At 37.9% G+C, this 16,591-nt stretch overlaps 1 protein-coding gene across 1 annotated transcript; it reads right to left on the bottom strand.

The window, feature by feature from the left end:
- Window positions 1–10,418: 10,418 nt before the first annotated feature.
- LOC308693513 (mRNA decay activator protein ZFP36L1) lies at window positions 10,419–13,684 on the bottom strand. The gene is made up of 2 exons (XM_081370435.1): window positions 13,556–13,684; window positions 10,419–12,616 (listed from the first exon to the last, which is right to left on the bottom strand). Exons 1-2 carry the CDS (start codon window positions 13,673–13,675, stop codon window positions 11,471–11,473), a joined length of 1,266 nt encoding a protein of 421 aa, XP_081226561.1. The 5' UTR covers window positions 13,676–13,684; the 3' UTR covers window positions 10,419–11,470.
- Window positions 13,685–16,591: the final 2,907 nt, after the last annotated feature.

Below are 16,591 nucleotides of genomic sequence, written 5' to 3' on the forward strand. Positions count from 1 at the left end.
CTTTCAGCATGAGACATGAAACCAGCCTCAGCATATGGCCAGATGGTCAGACTTCAAACAAGTAATTACAATCTTGTTTATGTTGAGTCTAAAATAAGTTCCCTCTTGGGTATTCTGAAATACTGCACATGACATTGCAAGTCTATGGCGGTGAACAATTCCTCTTTATGGCCACTGAGGCTGGGTATTTGAACAGGTGTGTGAATTTTGAGAGGGAAGTGCATGAATGTGAGCAGAGTTTGAAAGGGCCACTTTCCGCAGATGCTCTCCTCCTCGCACACAGAGGAGGTTTTTGCAGGCGAGGGTAAATTCCTTCCCAGTGCTCTGAAAATGATCCGTCGTGGAAATAACCTACCATCATCAGATGATAGAAAAGGACTCATGAGATTAAGTATTATTAACTGTAGAACAGCTTGTTTCAGTGGGAATGTTCTGCTTTTAAATGTTGCTCACTAAAGTTGTTGTCCGTTGTTATGTGGTTGCTAAGGTATTCAGGGCGTTTGTCAGTCTATTGCTGTGCAGTTGCTAAGATAGTTGTAGTGGTTGTTAGTGTGTTGCTATGCAGTTTCAAGGATGCTCAGAATGGTTGCCAGTGCATTACTGTGCAGTTGCTAAGGCGATCTGAGAGGCTGTCTTTTGTATGTTTCTATGCGGCTGCTAAACTATTCAGGGTGGTTGTCAGTGTATTGCTGTGCAGTTGCTAAATAGTTGTAGTGGTTGTTAGTGTGTTGCTATGTGGTTGCTAAGATGCTCAGAATGGTTGCTAGTGTATTCCTATTCGGCTGCTAAGGCGATCTGAGTGGCTGTTTGCGCATTATGCAAACAGCCAGCGTTTTTCACAAAAAAAAGGTAAAATTTTGAAAACCCTGAGCCCAAATTGCAGGCAACAGGAATAATTATGCTCGCCTTAGAAATCACCTCTAATAATAATAATAATAAAAGGGAAAATGGAAAGACGAGAGCAAAAGAGGATGTTGGTAGCCTGGTTAAAACCAGACCATTCTCAGTAGAAACTGAGTTATGGTCTGGCAAAGCTCCTTTAATAAATCATTTCCAAAGGGGCGTCACCAACGGACGTCGCTCAAATGCCTCTGGGCGCAATTGGATAGACCTAAAACTCCTAAAACCAATCAGAGATCATGTGTAAAGCCATATGCTGTGTCCCAATTCGCCTATGTTACACTACGCCATATGTACTCTTTTTGTGAAGAAAATTTATTTACTTTTGAATGTGTAGCAAAAAAGTAGGCAACTTTGGGACATCATCTTCATCATCTTTATCGGACGGATCTGTCGCGTGCATCCCGTCATGTAAACTGCCCTGTCAGTCATCTTGTCACAGTTAAAATCCTCTATTAAATCTAATTTAATTTCCTACCGTTTCGGAGAGAAATGTAGTAAATGGGTCTTTCATGGAGACTGTCCTCATGTGTTTGCAATTTGAATATAATAATGCATTTAAAAGTTGGTGTGCTTCACCAACGGACGTCGGAGTGGACTTCGCTCAAATGCCTCTGGGCGCGATAGGCTAGACCTAAAACCAATCAGAGCGATCGTCATGTGTAAAGCCCGCCTCAACGTTTCTGACTGGTGCCTTGATTTCTCGGCATGGGGAAATGGACTTGAATGAGCTCTTTGCCAGACTTACTTGCAGAGCAAATCTAAATTTGCCGGAAGTTGTCTGGGTTTTCCCAGGCTAGGCTGTTGGAAGAACTGATTCTAAATTAAGAACGTGTTACACAGAAAAAGAAAAAAAGTTAGTCCACTGGAGTCCACACTTCTAAAACATTCATCCAGTAGAGCCTTCACAGCTTTTCAAACAAAAGCACCTCTGATTTGAACCACCTGACACGGTTCCACTCAGTGGTGGAGCGACTGTAACCACTTCTGCAACAGCAGCGTGACTCTGCTTACCTTTTTCCACCTCAGAAGTGCAAAGCTATTCCATTCTAGCGGTTACAGCAGTATTTGGCGATGAGAGAGGAAACGTCTGAGGAAACAGTGAAAAAAACAATCTTTAGAGAACCAAGAGGGTCTCAAAGGAAACTTTCAGACATGTTTTTTTCATAGAGTTGCATAGACTCTATTGAGCACAGGAAGTTTGCCTGCCAAAGGGAGTGTATGCAGTACAATCCTGAGATAATACATAGCCTTTCTAGGGAATTTCAGATCCTTTGCTGAATCAGCACAGGTTATTGGCAAACTCACATCGTAAAAACTGGCCTAGACAAGACTGGCATTATCCGTCAAATTAGGTTACGCCTTTAGATACAAAAGTTCTCATGAGAAAAAAGTCATAGTAAGATCAGCATTGTGGTATCGGTGCTCTGCATTGGCATCCAAGAGTGCTTTCCCTTGCCACAACGTGTCTTCGGTTGAAGTCAGCATCCTACGTCAGCGTTCACATCAGGTGTGAGGTCACACTACACTTCCTTTACTCTGTTTACTCTCGCGTTGTTTACGCAGACAGCCCCCTAGTCAAAACACAACGCTCATTGCTAGGCAGCATGCTAACGCTTGCACCACTCGCTTGCACAATTTCTCAGAAGAACCAGGTCAGTTCTTTTTCAGGGTTTATTTTTTTGACTAACATGGTGTAATGTTTGAGGAAGGCTTGCGCAAATGCTGAGTGAGATTTCCATTAAAAATAATAATAATAAAAATAATAATAAAAAGATTTTCTATCATTGTTACTATGTTCATTTCATGTCAAGGTAAAGCCTGAATAAGCAGAAATATATATTTTCTACTTAATTTGTTAATGTAATTACATTTTATTTAAATAATTTAAATATATTTTAAATATATTAATATAAACATTATAAATATATTTTCATTTGGCTGTATTATTATCTTAATTCAATAAATATTTGATTTAAAAAAATTGATGTAAATATTTATAAAAAAAATAATTTAATACAAGTATTTATACATACATAAATTAATTTATAATTTATTTATTTATTGTTCTAATTTAATTTATCTTTATATTAGTGCTGTCAAATTGATTAATCTCAATTAATCGCATCTAACATAAAGGTTTGTAAATATAATATATATATATATATATATATATATACAAACCTTTATGTTAGATGCGATTAATTGAGATTATTCAATTTGACAGCACTAATAAATATAAATATATATATATATATATATATATATATATATATATATATATATATATATATATATATATATATATATATATATATATATATATATATGCATTGGGAATATTTAAGTGAGGCACATGAGTGCAAAATAAAACGAGTTACTATTTCAATTAATTGGTTTGTAATAGGCCTATACATTGCTATATTGTTAAATACTCATATTAAATATATTAACATAAACATAATAAAACAATGTATACAGTAATTGTTTTCGTCAAGTGCAACATTAAATAAATACATAAACAAACATGTTATTTGAATAAATTTGTTGTTATAAAAAAATATGTAGTCACTTGACTGCATTCGTCACGTGAAACATCAAATGAAAAATGTATTTATTTATTTATTTATTGTACTAATGTAATGTCTATTGTGAATATATCCCAAAAGATATTACATATATGCATATAATAAAGAATATTAAATATCAATAGACAAACAGAACAGTTACAATATATTAAAACACCATTGTCTGACTGTCAAACTTAGTACATAATTTCAACCGTTATTTTCTGTGAGGGAGTTTTCTGTTTAAGCAGCTAGAACACGTTTGTTTGTTATGTTATGTTTTCACACAGTGGATCGGGAACAAGATTTTGCAATTTTCAAGTCAGTTTGTGAAGCCTAGGGCACTGGGACAAATCCACACATGCAGTGAAATGTGATTGGAAGCCTGGGCTGCTTAAACACACAGACCTGTCCCCTCTCTCTCTCTCTCTCTCTCTCTCTCTCTCTCTCTTCTAAAGCGCTTTCGTCAGCAGGGGGGGTTGCTTCTGAAACACATGTGGGATGTGGAGCTGTGACAGGATCACAAAGAGTGCCATTCAGCCCAGAAAGGCTCTGAAAACAGCAGCTCTCCTCCATCTGTGGCCTTATTTCCTCTCCCTTCACTGCACCTCACACAAAACACAGAAAACCTCAAAGATTACACAACCACACTGTGTTTCTCAAGAGGAAAAGGCATCAAGATCCACATGTTTTATTGAGGTCCCCAAATCCCCCACCCTGGGCCACTTTTCATGAGTTTTGCACACAGTGGTGTCCGGTGATTTTGGCCTATAGGCCATAACAGGGTCAAGCTACCAATACTGGGGTAGTTTTTTGAAAAAGCATGGTAAGTTTTGTGGTTACTGTCCTTTTACTATACCTACAGTAAAACTAAAGTTACTGTGGTAAAACATGGTAAGTGTTGAGATTATTGTGCTTTTACTATATAATACCACTGTCAAACTACACTGAGAGTGTGTTGGGAAAGAACAAAATCACACCAATAACTCTGAAACTTTGCTAACAGGGTTGAATATAAATCCAACAGATCACATGATATAATGTTGGCCTCCTGAGGATGTTGACCAGCCTTTTCTAAAGGCTAAGCACTTCCTCTGAATGACCATTTCCTGAAAATGATTTTTTAAGAGTTTCACGTCCTATTTTGTGTTAATTTTTCCCTGCATTTTCTTCCAAATATTTGAATGCAGTGCATTTTTGACAGTGTTATTAGACGGATAATTTAGTCCGATATCTGTGATTAAAGGAATCCTTGTGCAGAGGGAGAGAGGATTTTCAAACTGACCTCCAAAGAACCTTGGAAACATCCTGTTCAGTCAGAGTTGCTCAATCCACTGTGTAGGGGTTTTTTCTTTCTTTTTTTAAATTCGCCTCTGTTTTGTAAGTCCTCGAACATGTTCTTAAATTGTTGTCTTTTAAAGTAGCGTAATGAAAAAATGTTTTTCCCCTGGCTCTCGAACGACGGCAGCTGAAATAATTGGTGAGTTTCCAAAAACATCAGAAAGTGAAAAATGTCTGTCCCCCTTGTTATTTATTTAACACCCTAAATAAAACATTACGGAATATCCAAACTTGTTTATGGGAAAGAATAGTTTTGTTGTGTGAATGATCCTTTCAGAAATCTCAATTGGAAATCACGCGATTTCCACATTCTCTCAATTTACTGATCCTATAGTATATACTGTATATGTACAGTTGTGGTCAGAATTATTTCCACCCCTGGTAAATATGATCAAAAATGGCTGTAAAAAATAAATCTGCATTGTTTATCCTTTTGATCGTTCATTCAAAAAAATAGCAAAAACTGCCTCTGCTAGAAATCTTATAATGGGCCGTGGTTGGGTCTTCCATCAGGACAACGATCCAAAACAAACATCAAAATCAACACAAAAATGTGTCACTGAGCGCAAAATGAAGCTTCTGCCATGACCGTCACAGTCCCCTGACCTGATGAGTGGAGTGAACTGAAGAGAAGAAGCACCAACATGAACTTGTGAATCTGGAGAGATTCTGTATGGAGGAATGACCTCTGATCTCTCGTCAGGTGTTCTCCAAACTCATCAGGCATTATAGAAGAAAACTCAGATCTGTTATCTTGGCAAAAGGAGTTTGGAAAAAGTATTTAATAACAGGGAGCCAATAATTATGGCCAGCGTGTTTTGGAGAAAAGCATTTATTTCATAATGTAATTTACTCCCCACTATTTACCAGGGGTGCCAAAAATTCTGACCACCACTGTAATATAATACAGATACTCCTCTGATCTTCTATAATCTTCTAGACCTTACGACTTGATTTAAAAGCCTTTTGAGCTTTGGAATGGTGTGTGTGTGTGTGGACATGTTTTTCTACACCTGTGGGGACTTAAACCTGAATGCACACAGACTCATGGGGACTCGTGTCACCGTGGGGACCTAAATTGAGGTCCCCATGGGTACAAAAGCTTATAAATCATACAGAATTAGTTTTTTGGAAAATGTAAAAATGCAGAATGTCTCCTGTGATGGGTAGGTTTAGGGATAGGGGCAGTGTAAGGGGATAGAATATACAGTTTGTACAGTATAAAAACCATTACGTCTATGGAGAGTCCTCACAAAGATAGTGCACCAGACATGTGTGTGTGTCTCTGTGTGTGTGTGTGTGTGTGTGTGTGTGTGTGTGTGTGTGTGTGTGTGTGTGTGTGTGTGTGTGTGTGTGTGTGTGTGTGTGTGTGTGTGTGTGTGTGTGTGTGTGTGCGCGCGCGCGCGCACTTCCTCTTTTATGATGCACTGGATCTGCTTAAAGTAGGAAATGAAGCAAGCAGCAAAGGGAAGTGAAACTGACCAATTGTGACATTAGTGAAAACTTTTTTTTTTTTTTCTCTTTTGCTGTCGTAAGGTCCCGCCCACTGTCTAAATTTGTATACTGCTGCAGTTCAGACCTTCCTGGGGGAACTTATGAACATTATTAAACATCTAGTAAAAATATATTCAAGGGATATCAGCTGAGCTCTCTTTATCTAAAGACATCTAAAAGGCCTCATGCACCTGATGATGGGGAATGCCTAAACATAAGTGATTATAGTCCAACCAATATTTATAATTACTTTTCTTTTAATGTGAACTTTTCTATTTCAATATGTTTGCTATTTCAGCTGACTGACAGTTTCCTGTCATGAGGAAGGTGATCTGGATTTCACCAAGTACATCATGTTCCTGGATCAACATCTTTGTTGGTCCTGGAACAACATTCCCATCAACCAATCAGATTTAGGGGACAAGTTTACAGTTTATGTCAAGTTTAGGCTTACAACCAGGGTTAAGAGCATCAGTGTTATCCACATTTATTGATAAGATTTTAGGGATAAGTTATGGGTAGGAGTAGGTTAGGGCTAGGGCTACATTTTCTGACAGGAATGTTGTTCCAGGATCAACAAAATATGTTGATCCAGGAACACATCTTACTTGGCAAAATCATGATTAAACAGGAAGTACTGTTTCAGCCATAGAAGATGAAACATAATAAACTACACTACAGTGATAGAACACTTTGTTACAAACTATTTACTATGATATGATGAGCATTGAGCACTTTTACATTAGAGAATGAACAATGTTTGTATACATAGGTGCTTTTATATGACTATACTGACCTCTGGTGGTTATTTGGTTGTATATATCTGAAAAGTGGAAGTATTTAAAGTTTTTAAAGGTTCAACCATGCATTCTATTTGACTTTCTAGTGGAGCAGAAAAGAGGATATAGCCTATAGTAATAACATGACACCTTTCACTGAGAAAATGGTTGATGGAAAGTATCAGTCGCTAACATTCTTCCTAACATCCTTTTTATCTAATCTTATTCTGTCGGCTACTGTGTAAAAGTTTGGGGTCAGTAAGATTTTTAGACATAAGATAAAGACATTTAGCCTATGTTACAAAAGATTTATATTTCAAATAAATGCTGTTGAACTTTCTATTCATCATATAATCCTAATATATATATATATATATATATGTCTGTGTGTGTGTGTGTGTGTGTGTGTGTGTGTGTGTGTGTGTGTGTGTGTATATATATATATATGTGTGTGTGTGTGTGTGTGTGTGTGTGTGTGTGTGTGTGTGTGTGTGTGTGTGTGTGTGTGTGTGTGTGTGTGTGTGTGTGTGTGTGTGTGTGTGTGTGTGTGTGTGTGTGTATATATATATATATATATATATATATATATATATACATACATATATAATGAGCATTGACCACTTTAACATTACAGAATGAACAATGTTTGTATACATGGGTGCTTTTATATGACTATACTGACTCTACATATATAACTGTATATATATATATATATATAGTGCAGCATAAAACTGTTTTCAACATTGATAATACTTTTTTTTTCTGAGCACCAAATTAGCAAATTACAAATGATTACAAAGTAAATTTATGTTATTTAAAACATATTTTAAAAATACATTAAATAAAATTCTGTATTTTTAATGATGTGCATTAGAGACTTCGTTCAAAACCTTCTGAACGAGAGAGTATAGCCTACATAGTGTCATTTAGGACAGAAAGTGAAACCAATTTTTTGCTGTCTAATTCAAAATGTATGTAAGTTCATGGCTTTTAACCAATACATTTATCACTTCATCAAACTGCAAACATGGGGAAATAAATATACAAAAATCTAACTATTTTGCCAGAGAAACTAAAACTACAACATATAAAACATGTGACAACTTGTCCCAACCTTTTGGTTCTCTCTTTTAATGTTGCTGAATCTTGTTTCATGTGTCCCAGTGTGGTTTTAGTGGTTTATAGAGTTTAGTGGTTTTGTGTCTTCTTATTTAACCAACTTAAAGGGATAGTTCAACCAAAAATGAACATTCTGTCATCATTTACTCACCCACAAGTTGTTACAAACCTGTATTTGTTTCATTCTTCTGTTGAACACGAAAGATATTTTAAAGAATGCTGGTATCTGGACAGTTGACGGCACCCATTGACTTCCATAGTAGGAAAAAAAAATACTATGGATGTCAAAGGGTGTCGTCAACTGTCTGGTTTATAATATCTTCTTTTGAGTTCAACAGAAGAAAGAAACTGATACAGGTTTGGAACGGCATGAAAGTGAGTAAATGATGACAGAATTTTCATTTTTGGGTAAACTTTCTCTTTAAAAGCCAAATATGATTGATAGGCCAATCATATTTAAAAAAAAAAAAAAAAAAAAAAAAAACATCTAATTGAAAAAAGTTTTGAAGTAGTCCAACATATACTAGATATGCAATAAGGCTTTTTACTTAAAACCTTGTAGAGTCACATATATCATCCGAACATAAAACTATTTCAGCCAAATGATTCCTTTGCATAAGAATGTTACTATCCAAAAACATGCAAGTGTTTCTTTCCCTGCCCCATTGTTTTACAGTAGCCAGGTTGAGTTCCCCACCCCCAGCTCCCAGCGCACTCCTTTCCGCTCACGGATTCCATTCTACACAAGAGCCTGGAGAGCATATGTTTGAGCCACAGTCCCAGTGAATGTGGCCATCTGCTCAGGATTCCATATGATCCGGGCCCTGTGTGAGAATGCGCCTGGCTTTGTAAAAACTCACTAGGCGATGTGGGAGAATCTTCCCCACACACAATAGAGAACAGTAAGACAGTTTTAACCCTTTCCCTGGTTCGCCTCTCTCAAAGGACGCCTCCCCGAACCATTGTCCTCCCTGACAAGTGAATAGTGAACAGAATCCGTTTCTTGTTACTTAACTGTCAAAAGCTTTGGTGGGATTCAGTTTCAACTCTTCATAACACCATTAGGACCTTCCTTCACGCTGAAGCTAAATGGACAAAGTGGGAGAAATGAAGAAAAAGTAAACATGTAACTTCGAAGTAGAGCCACAGGTTATTCCGAGAAAAAAAAAAAACCTTTAAAACAATTATACTGTTTTGCAGCAAACAACTCTATATTTGTCACCACCAACTACTTGACTCATGGAGGGATAGGCAAATTGGGGGTAAACCAGATAAAACAAAGGGCTTCTCATTTCCATGCGAGATGGGATCTGCTCACACCTCCCCCAACCACAAGCCACAATAAATGAAGAATGAACAAACTCACAGTGCTGATAAGGAGATGCTAGCCTGCAGTCAAAGCGCAATTTAGCAAATCAAGTCATAATTCACATCCACGGATGAACTACAGTAGGCAACATTTGAAGTGGATCAAAACCTTGAATCAAAGTTATATGAATTTTGAACAATGTCTTGTCTTTGGACAACTTTGATGATCTATTTAAAATGTTGCTTCTGAAAATCCAAACATGCTAAATGTTAGAAACCAATACCTAAAGGTCATTACGTTCTCTTTAGGTTTAAAAAAAAAAAAAAAAAAAACATGAAGTCAGACATTTTGGAAATTATTCACTAAAGGCGTAGTTCACATAAAAAAAATACATTTGGCCATTTACTCACCCTCATGTTGTTCCAAATCTCTATGAGTTTCCATCTTCTACTGAACAAAAGATATTTTGAAGAATGTTGGAAACCAGACAGTTGACTGCCATACTAGGACAAAAAAAAAAAAAAAAAAAGCCATAAACTGTTTGGATTTCAAAATATCTTCTGTGTTCAACAGAAGGAACTCACTCATACAGGTTTGGAACATCATGAGTAAATGACAACGATTCTCATTTTTGAACGAACTATCCCTTTATATTTCATTTTTGGTAGGCAGTCATTTGTTTGGGGGGGGGGGGTGAAAAATCCCTCAAATCAGTAAAAAAAAAAAAAAAAAAAAAGTTATTCAAAGCCTGTATATCTTACCTCTGTGTAACAAAAGATTCAATTGAGAGATGTCTTTCACCCTGGTTTATTGTTTGGACCTCAAAAACAAACAAAAGTTCTTAATCTCATGTCCCAGAGAAAAAAAAAATAATCATACAAGTTTGGAATTATACAAATAGTTTTGTTTACAAACCCCTTATTTTATTTTGCGTGAACCATCCATTGAAGTTGGTGAAAAGAAACACCTCAAGAGTCAATGTTCATCAACAGGGTTTATTTTCAGTACAAAATAATAGGGGCAGCAGGGAGAAGAAATCAATATATTAAACTTAATACAAACGTCATCAAAAACATGTTTTCTATAAATACAATAAAATAAATATAAAAAAGGAAATTAAGTTACTTGAAACTCTCCATCATGTAACACAAAGCCAGCAGGTGCATTACAGACAATCAGATGCAAAACATGGACCAATCAGAACCAGCTATAAAAAAAAAAAAGCCACTAAAGGCTCATACTGTAATAAATTGGTTTGCCTAAACTCACAATATCAACAGCTACAAAACCAAAAACTATGACACAGGCAACTCATTCCAAGTAAAGCTCCAACTGTGCACTTCCTGAGGATGGATCCTCGGAAACATAAGGCAAGTAGGTCTGGGAACGAACCAAATGCCAATCTAAAAAAAAAAAAAAAAGGGAGCCGCAAGAACTCAAAAATGATATTGCAGACTAACATCAATTAATAAATCAATTCTAACTTCGGAAACAGTTGGTTTATGATAGTACACAAACTGTGGAGTAACAACAAAACAAAAATAGTTTGGCCTCTAGTTAGAAAGAGTACAATGAATCTCTCAAATATTGAAAATGACCTTCAAGACCTGGTCATAACTTCTCTTTGGCTATTTCGGTACAACAGTTTCGTAAATAGCTGATTGCTAAATGCATCTTAAAAGTTAACCGCTGCATATGTTACTAAACATCTCGATGCAAGAACTTTGCAGGTTGTAGAGTTAAATCTTGTCCCCACTTGTCTTTTCAGTCATCAAAAATAAAACATGGCGAATCGCTCCACTTAAAAGCACATGAAACCCCACTTTAACGAATCGTTTCAACATTCAGTACCTTCAAACAGTGCGTTTCACTCAGAGCTTAACTAAAAATGTCAAGTATCAGCCATATAATACATCAGGTATACCACAGTATACAGTTCAGTCCCCGTGAGGAGTGACAGTCTACAGGAAGAAGCTTGTGCCAGAGTTGCCGTGTTCGTTGTAGACGGCATCATCCGGAACTGAAAGCTGACTGAAGATGGGAAGCCTGCGCCCGTTGGCTTCCGGCCCGAAGGAGGATTCGGACCCGCTCATGCTGCTGGATGAGCTGCAGCTGCCCCCCTCGTGGTCTGAGAGAGAGGTGTGGGATAGACTCCGGAGGCCTAGGGAAGCTCCACCGGTAGGACTCTGCTGTAAGCAGCCTTCGGGCTGGGAGGAAGCGAGCTGGGTGGGCGACAACGTGGGCGTCAGTCCCGAGTGAGAGTACCCGGAGTCAGGAGAGGGAAGAAACTGAGGGTGCAACTCTCGAGCCTGGTCCAGAAGGGTGTTGGGGTCTATATCGGGGAAGGCCAAGGAGAGAAGGTCGGACATGGCGCTTGACGGAGTCGAAACGGAAGGCGCGCGCAGGAACGAGGAAGGAGCCAGAGGGGCTTCGAGAGGTTGGGGAGTTGTGGGAAACCCAGCGAAGCTGAAGCTCTGCTTGAGCAGGGGAGGCCGTTGGACAGTTGGGTTGGAGGTCTGGGGTCGGGATTGGGATTGTGCGTAATCGTCTTCGGCGTTGTGAACGAAATGGCAGCGGATACCGTAGGGGCAGAAGCCAATCGAGTGGAAAGTGCGGCAGGGTTCAGTCTTATATTTTGGGTGACGGTTGAGGTCTCGCAGTTCATCAGGGCCGTGCGCGAACTGACACTTGCTGCCATATTTACACAGACCCCTTTCGGCAAACGTGCGGCACAACTCGGTCTTGTAGCGTGATGAGGTGGATGTGATCGAAGATGTAGAGTTGGAGAGGGAAACGGCACCTGACGTGACTGAAGATTGCTTGAAATGGCTGGATTCGGCAGAAGACCAACCCAGACTTCCAGTGTTGCCCTCCACCATGCTAACGGAGCGCTCCGACCAGAAGGGCATCTTGCCCCACTTCGGCTGAGATGATACTTTCTGGGTGCCCCAGTAATTTGTGTTCATGCTTCCACTCTCAATGCTGTCAATAGAAAGTCCTGAACCAGTGGAGGAAAGTGTGCAGGGACTGTCAGGGTTCCTATATCCCACAGCAGCTGCCTGTGCGGAGGTCTTCATTGGCTCTCGAAGATCAAGATTTAAAAGGTGCTGCGAGTAGAAGAACAAGAGGGTTATACATCTTTAAGCAGATGACAGTCTGAGAGTTTAATTTAAAACCGCAAATATTTTTGTTAATAGCACATGCAGTGAATGGAATCATGGGGAGTCGGATTCGTTGTGCTTTCAAAAGAACCGATTAAAAAACGAATCGTAGCGGCATCGAGTGGTTTCTAACACTCCAACAAACATACGCACGCACATTCTGTCGTAAATTTTAATAAAACGTTTTTATCATCAATTTCATGCGCATCAATTCAGCTGTTACAACTAATATTAGGTTTTATCAACAGGTTCAACTGAGTCGACTCAAAACGATTCGCATGCGCATCGGAGACTACAATTCGCAAGGTTTCAATGAATGCAGCAAGAAGAAAACTGCGATTTCAAGTCTGAAAGCGTAGTTTGCGCTCTATTCACACATGCTTTTAAATTAAGATTCAGGTAAACGTGAACCAAGAAGGAAAAAAAAAAAACTTTTCAGCGGCAAGTTTTTTTTTTCTCTCCAGCTCCGCCAATCAAGTTGTTTACGTTTGAAAAATAAAAATAAAAATCAAATATTTTTGCACTAACTCTCAACAATTCGACAAGCATTTGGCGCTTTCATCTCGTTATGTTCTAGATTCATACATGCAAAACCAGCACAACATGATTATAATGTCTTATTGGAATAAAACGGCGCTGACTCGTGGCCCACGTTCCCTCCCTGGCAGAGAAGTTGCTAGCAACTTAGATGTCATTAAATTGCTTCGATCAGTTATCTTGAACCTTACTGAAAACGTTTGCATTAGGTTTTATACGTTTCCTGCAGAATGCATTCAGATGCATGGAAAACAACCCGCACTATAAACGTGATTCAAGCCTATTAGCTACGTGATGTTTCCCACAACAATCACACTGTCGTTATTAGTTCATAAACGCCAGATCTACCTTGCACAGGACATCATCCAGGTCAATAAACTGATTGAGCGCGTAGGATGGCATAGTCCTGACGAAGACTTTATTTGATGATTCCTCCGTGATCCCACGCAACTCCCTCGTAGTTTTCATGAACTTCACGCGTTCGACTCAGCACGTGTTTTTAAGGCTGTTGTACGGCGACCACACCTCCGCGTTTTCTTTGCTCCGCCCACTACACACGGAACTCTACAAAGCCCGCGGATGAGTTGTTTGTGTTTTTTGTGTGATAGCCTACTTCTAGGTGTTGTTGTTAGTAGTAGGCTAACAAGTAAACCAGCTATTGGGGCAAATTGTCACAAAAACTGTCCTCGTGTAAACCCACGCTGACATTGTGAATATAATATTAAATATACCATTATATTTACATTTGGAATAATTACATATTTTTAATGTTGTTGAAAGAACCATCAGATGCTCATAAAGGTTGCATTTATTTGATCAAAATATACAAAAACATATCATGATTTAAAATAGCCTCAGTGTTTTCTATTTTATAGGCCTGTATTTTAAATTGTAATTTATTCCTGTGAGGGTAAAGATGAATATTAGAATGATTACAGAAGGATCATGTGACATTGATCATGTGAAATTCAGCTTTACCATCACAGGAATAAATTACAATTGATGATTTTGTGCTCAAGAAACATTGGAACATAGATATAACATATGACATGCTGATTCGGTGCTCAAGAAAAAATATTTATACAGTGTAGCCTATACTATATAATATATATGTCTACATGTATATATTTTTTTCTTGAGTGCTCAATATATATATATATATATATATATATATATATATATATATATATATATATATATATATATATATATATATATATATATTGAGCACTCAAGAAAAAAATATATACATGTAGACATATATATGTATGTATATATGTATATATATATATGTATATATGTATGTATATGTATATGTATATGTATATATATATATATATATATATATATATATATATATGCATATACATATACATATACATACATATTGAGCACTATATATATATTAAATCATGGGGATATATCAACTCTCTCTCTCTCTCTGTCTCTCTCTCTCTCTCTCTCTCTCTCTCTCTCTCTCTCTCTCTCTCTCTCTCTCTCTCTCTCTCTCTCTCTATATATATATATATATATATATATATATATTATTATTATTTATTAAAAACAAATTCTTGAGCACCAAATCAGCACGTAAAGACTTTCGAAACCATTAAAAAAAATCCTAATTATTCCAAACTTTTGACCAGTACAGTTCACACTATTCACTTTATTTATGCATTGAGTCTTACTCTATTTTACTAGCTATACCCAATGAGTTTAAGAAAACAACGTTTGAGGCTATTGTGACTCATTTGACTGCGTCAAAACATCTGAAGGTTCGATCACGCCACCCTGTTGCTGTCAAAACTGGAGACGACGACCCTCTGAGGTGCTTTGATACGACCTAGGGAAGGTGTTGAAAGTGTCACCCACTGGTGAAGAGGTTGACATTAAAGTCATTTTATATCCCTCTTCCTGGTGACCACAGACATTCTGATCAGCTGATCCCACTGTGAGAGGAGACGTGACGGTCTCGGTGTGCTAGACGTTTTTAACAAGAAGATAGATTCATTTTGCAATTACTTTGAATCCAAATACTGTAGCTACTTCATTGAACAATTTATAGTAGTATTTTTTAGGACATGCATATGCAAATCTGTTTTTTGGGGGGTCTTCATCAATGGTTACGGTGCAAAATGAGGATGTGCATAAAAGTTTATTGGCATCAATGATTCCACGAAGAACCTTTAATATCCATGGAACCTTTCCATCCAAAAAGGTTCTTTATAGTGGAAAAATATTATTTAGGTTATTAAACTTATTTTTTTTACTAAGAATATTTATTTATTTTTATACTTGTTTAAATGTTTAATTGTGTATCATGGTGTCCACAAAAATATTGAGCAGCACAACTGTTTTCAACATTGATAATAATAAGAAATATTTCTTGAGCCCCAAATCAGCATATTAGAATGATTTCCGAATAATCCCTCTCTAGATTTTGAGCTTGTTAGTGACTGTGATTTTACTCTCTCAACATAAAGCCACACTAATAAGATTCCCCTCTTTGTTAATGAAATGCAGAAAAGACCAAAGTGGGCAGGGAGGAGGTTCCAACAAACCAATATGTCATCGTATGAATGGCTTGTTGAGACACAAGGGCTCTTGTGAACTAGCTGACTCCATCCATGCAGCTGTAACTTAACCTCACTGACTGAATAAAACAGTTAGTCTGTCTAATATCTATTGTTAACGTTCCTGCAAGACTAGCTTATAATTAGAAACATACTTTAATGAGGAGGTCAAGGAACCGGGAACCCCATTACCGTCCTAATAAGGGGAGAGAATAAAACAAGTGCTTTAGACAGACAGTGATGTAATGGGTCAGTTATGGGGGAATTCATAGAGAATAGACTTGTATAGAAAATAAGTCAAACTTCAGAAGTACGCGCAACTCATTAGCAAGGCACAAATGATTGAAAACTAAATACCTTGCGGCCTAGAACACTAAACCTGCTGTCTTGGGGTCATTAGAGTGTGATAAACAGACATCTGGTCAGTTTGTTTTGGGTACTTGGGAGAAGCATTAAGGGACTTCGGTGTTTGATGCAATGTTGTTGGCAGGCAGGGGAGTGAGGGCAGGGTGTGTGGGTGCGGGGTGTTTCCCTCCTGCTCCACTGATTGAGCAAAAGACTTTAGAACATAATGAGTAAAAAAGTTCTTGGGCTAAAAACCTCCCCCCACCCCCAGGGGAACGGAGGAGTGGTAAAAGGGGGAGGTGGAGCAGGGAGGGGGGCGATTGTTTAGGGAAAGGGGAGAGATGGCTGAAGACCCTCTCCGGTCTAATCCTTAATCACAACAGTGTCAGGGGGCAAAAAGGAACATCACCCAAAATGACACCCCCACCTTTCGCGGCAGTCATCCCAGATGACCAGAGACGAAATT

Source organism: Scardinius erythrophthalmus (genome assembly GCF_964197995.2).
Source record: "Scardinius erythrophthalmus genome assembly, chromosome: 7".
In the NCBI taxonomy this organism is placed as follows: Eukaryota; Metazoa; Chordata; class Actinopteri; order Cypriniformes; family Leuciscidae; genus Scardinius; species Scardinius erythrophthalmus.

What these genes read in the sequence shown, in the direction of transcription:
- LOC308693513 (XM_081370435.1), bottom strand. Translation starts at nt 13,675, where the DNA reads ATGAAAACTACGAGGGAGTTGCGTGGGATCACGGAGGAATCATCAAAT. An exon ending in TGGATGATGTCCTGTGCAAG is followed by an intron (nt 12,617 to 13,555) that starts GTAGATCTGGCG and finishes TTCTACTCGCAG; the next exon opens with CACCTTTTAAATCTTGATCT.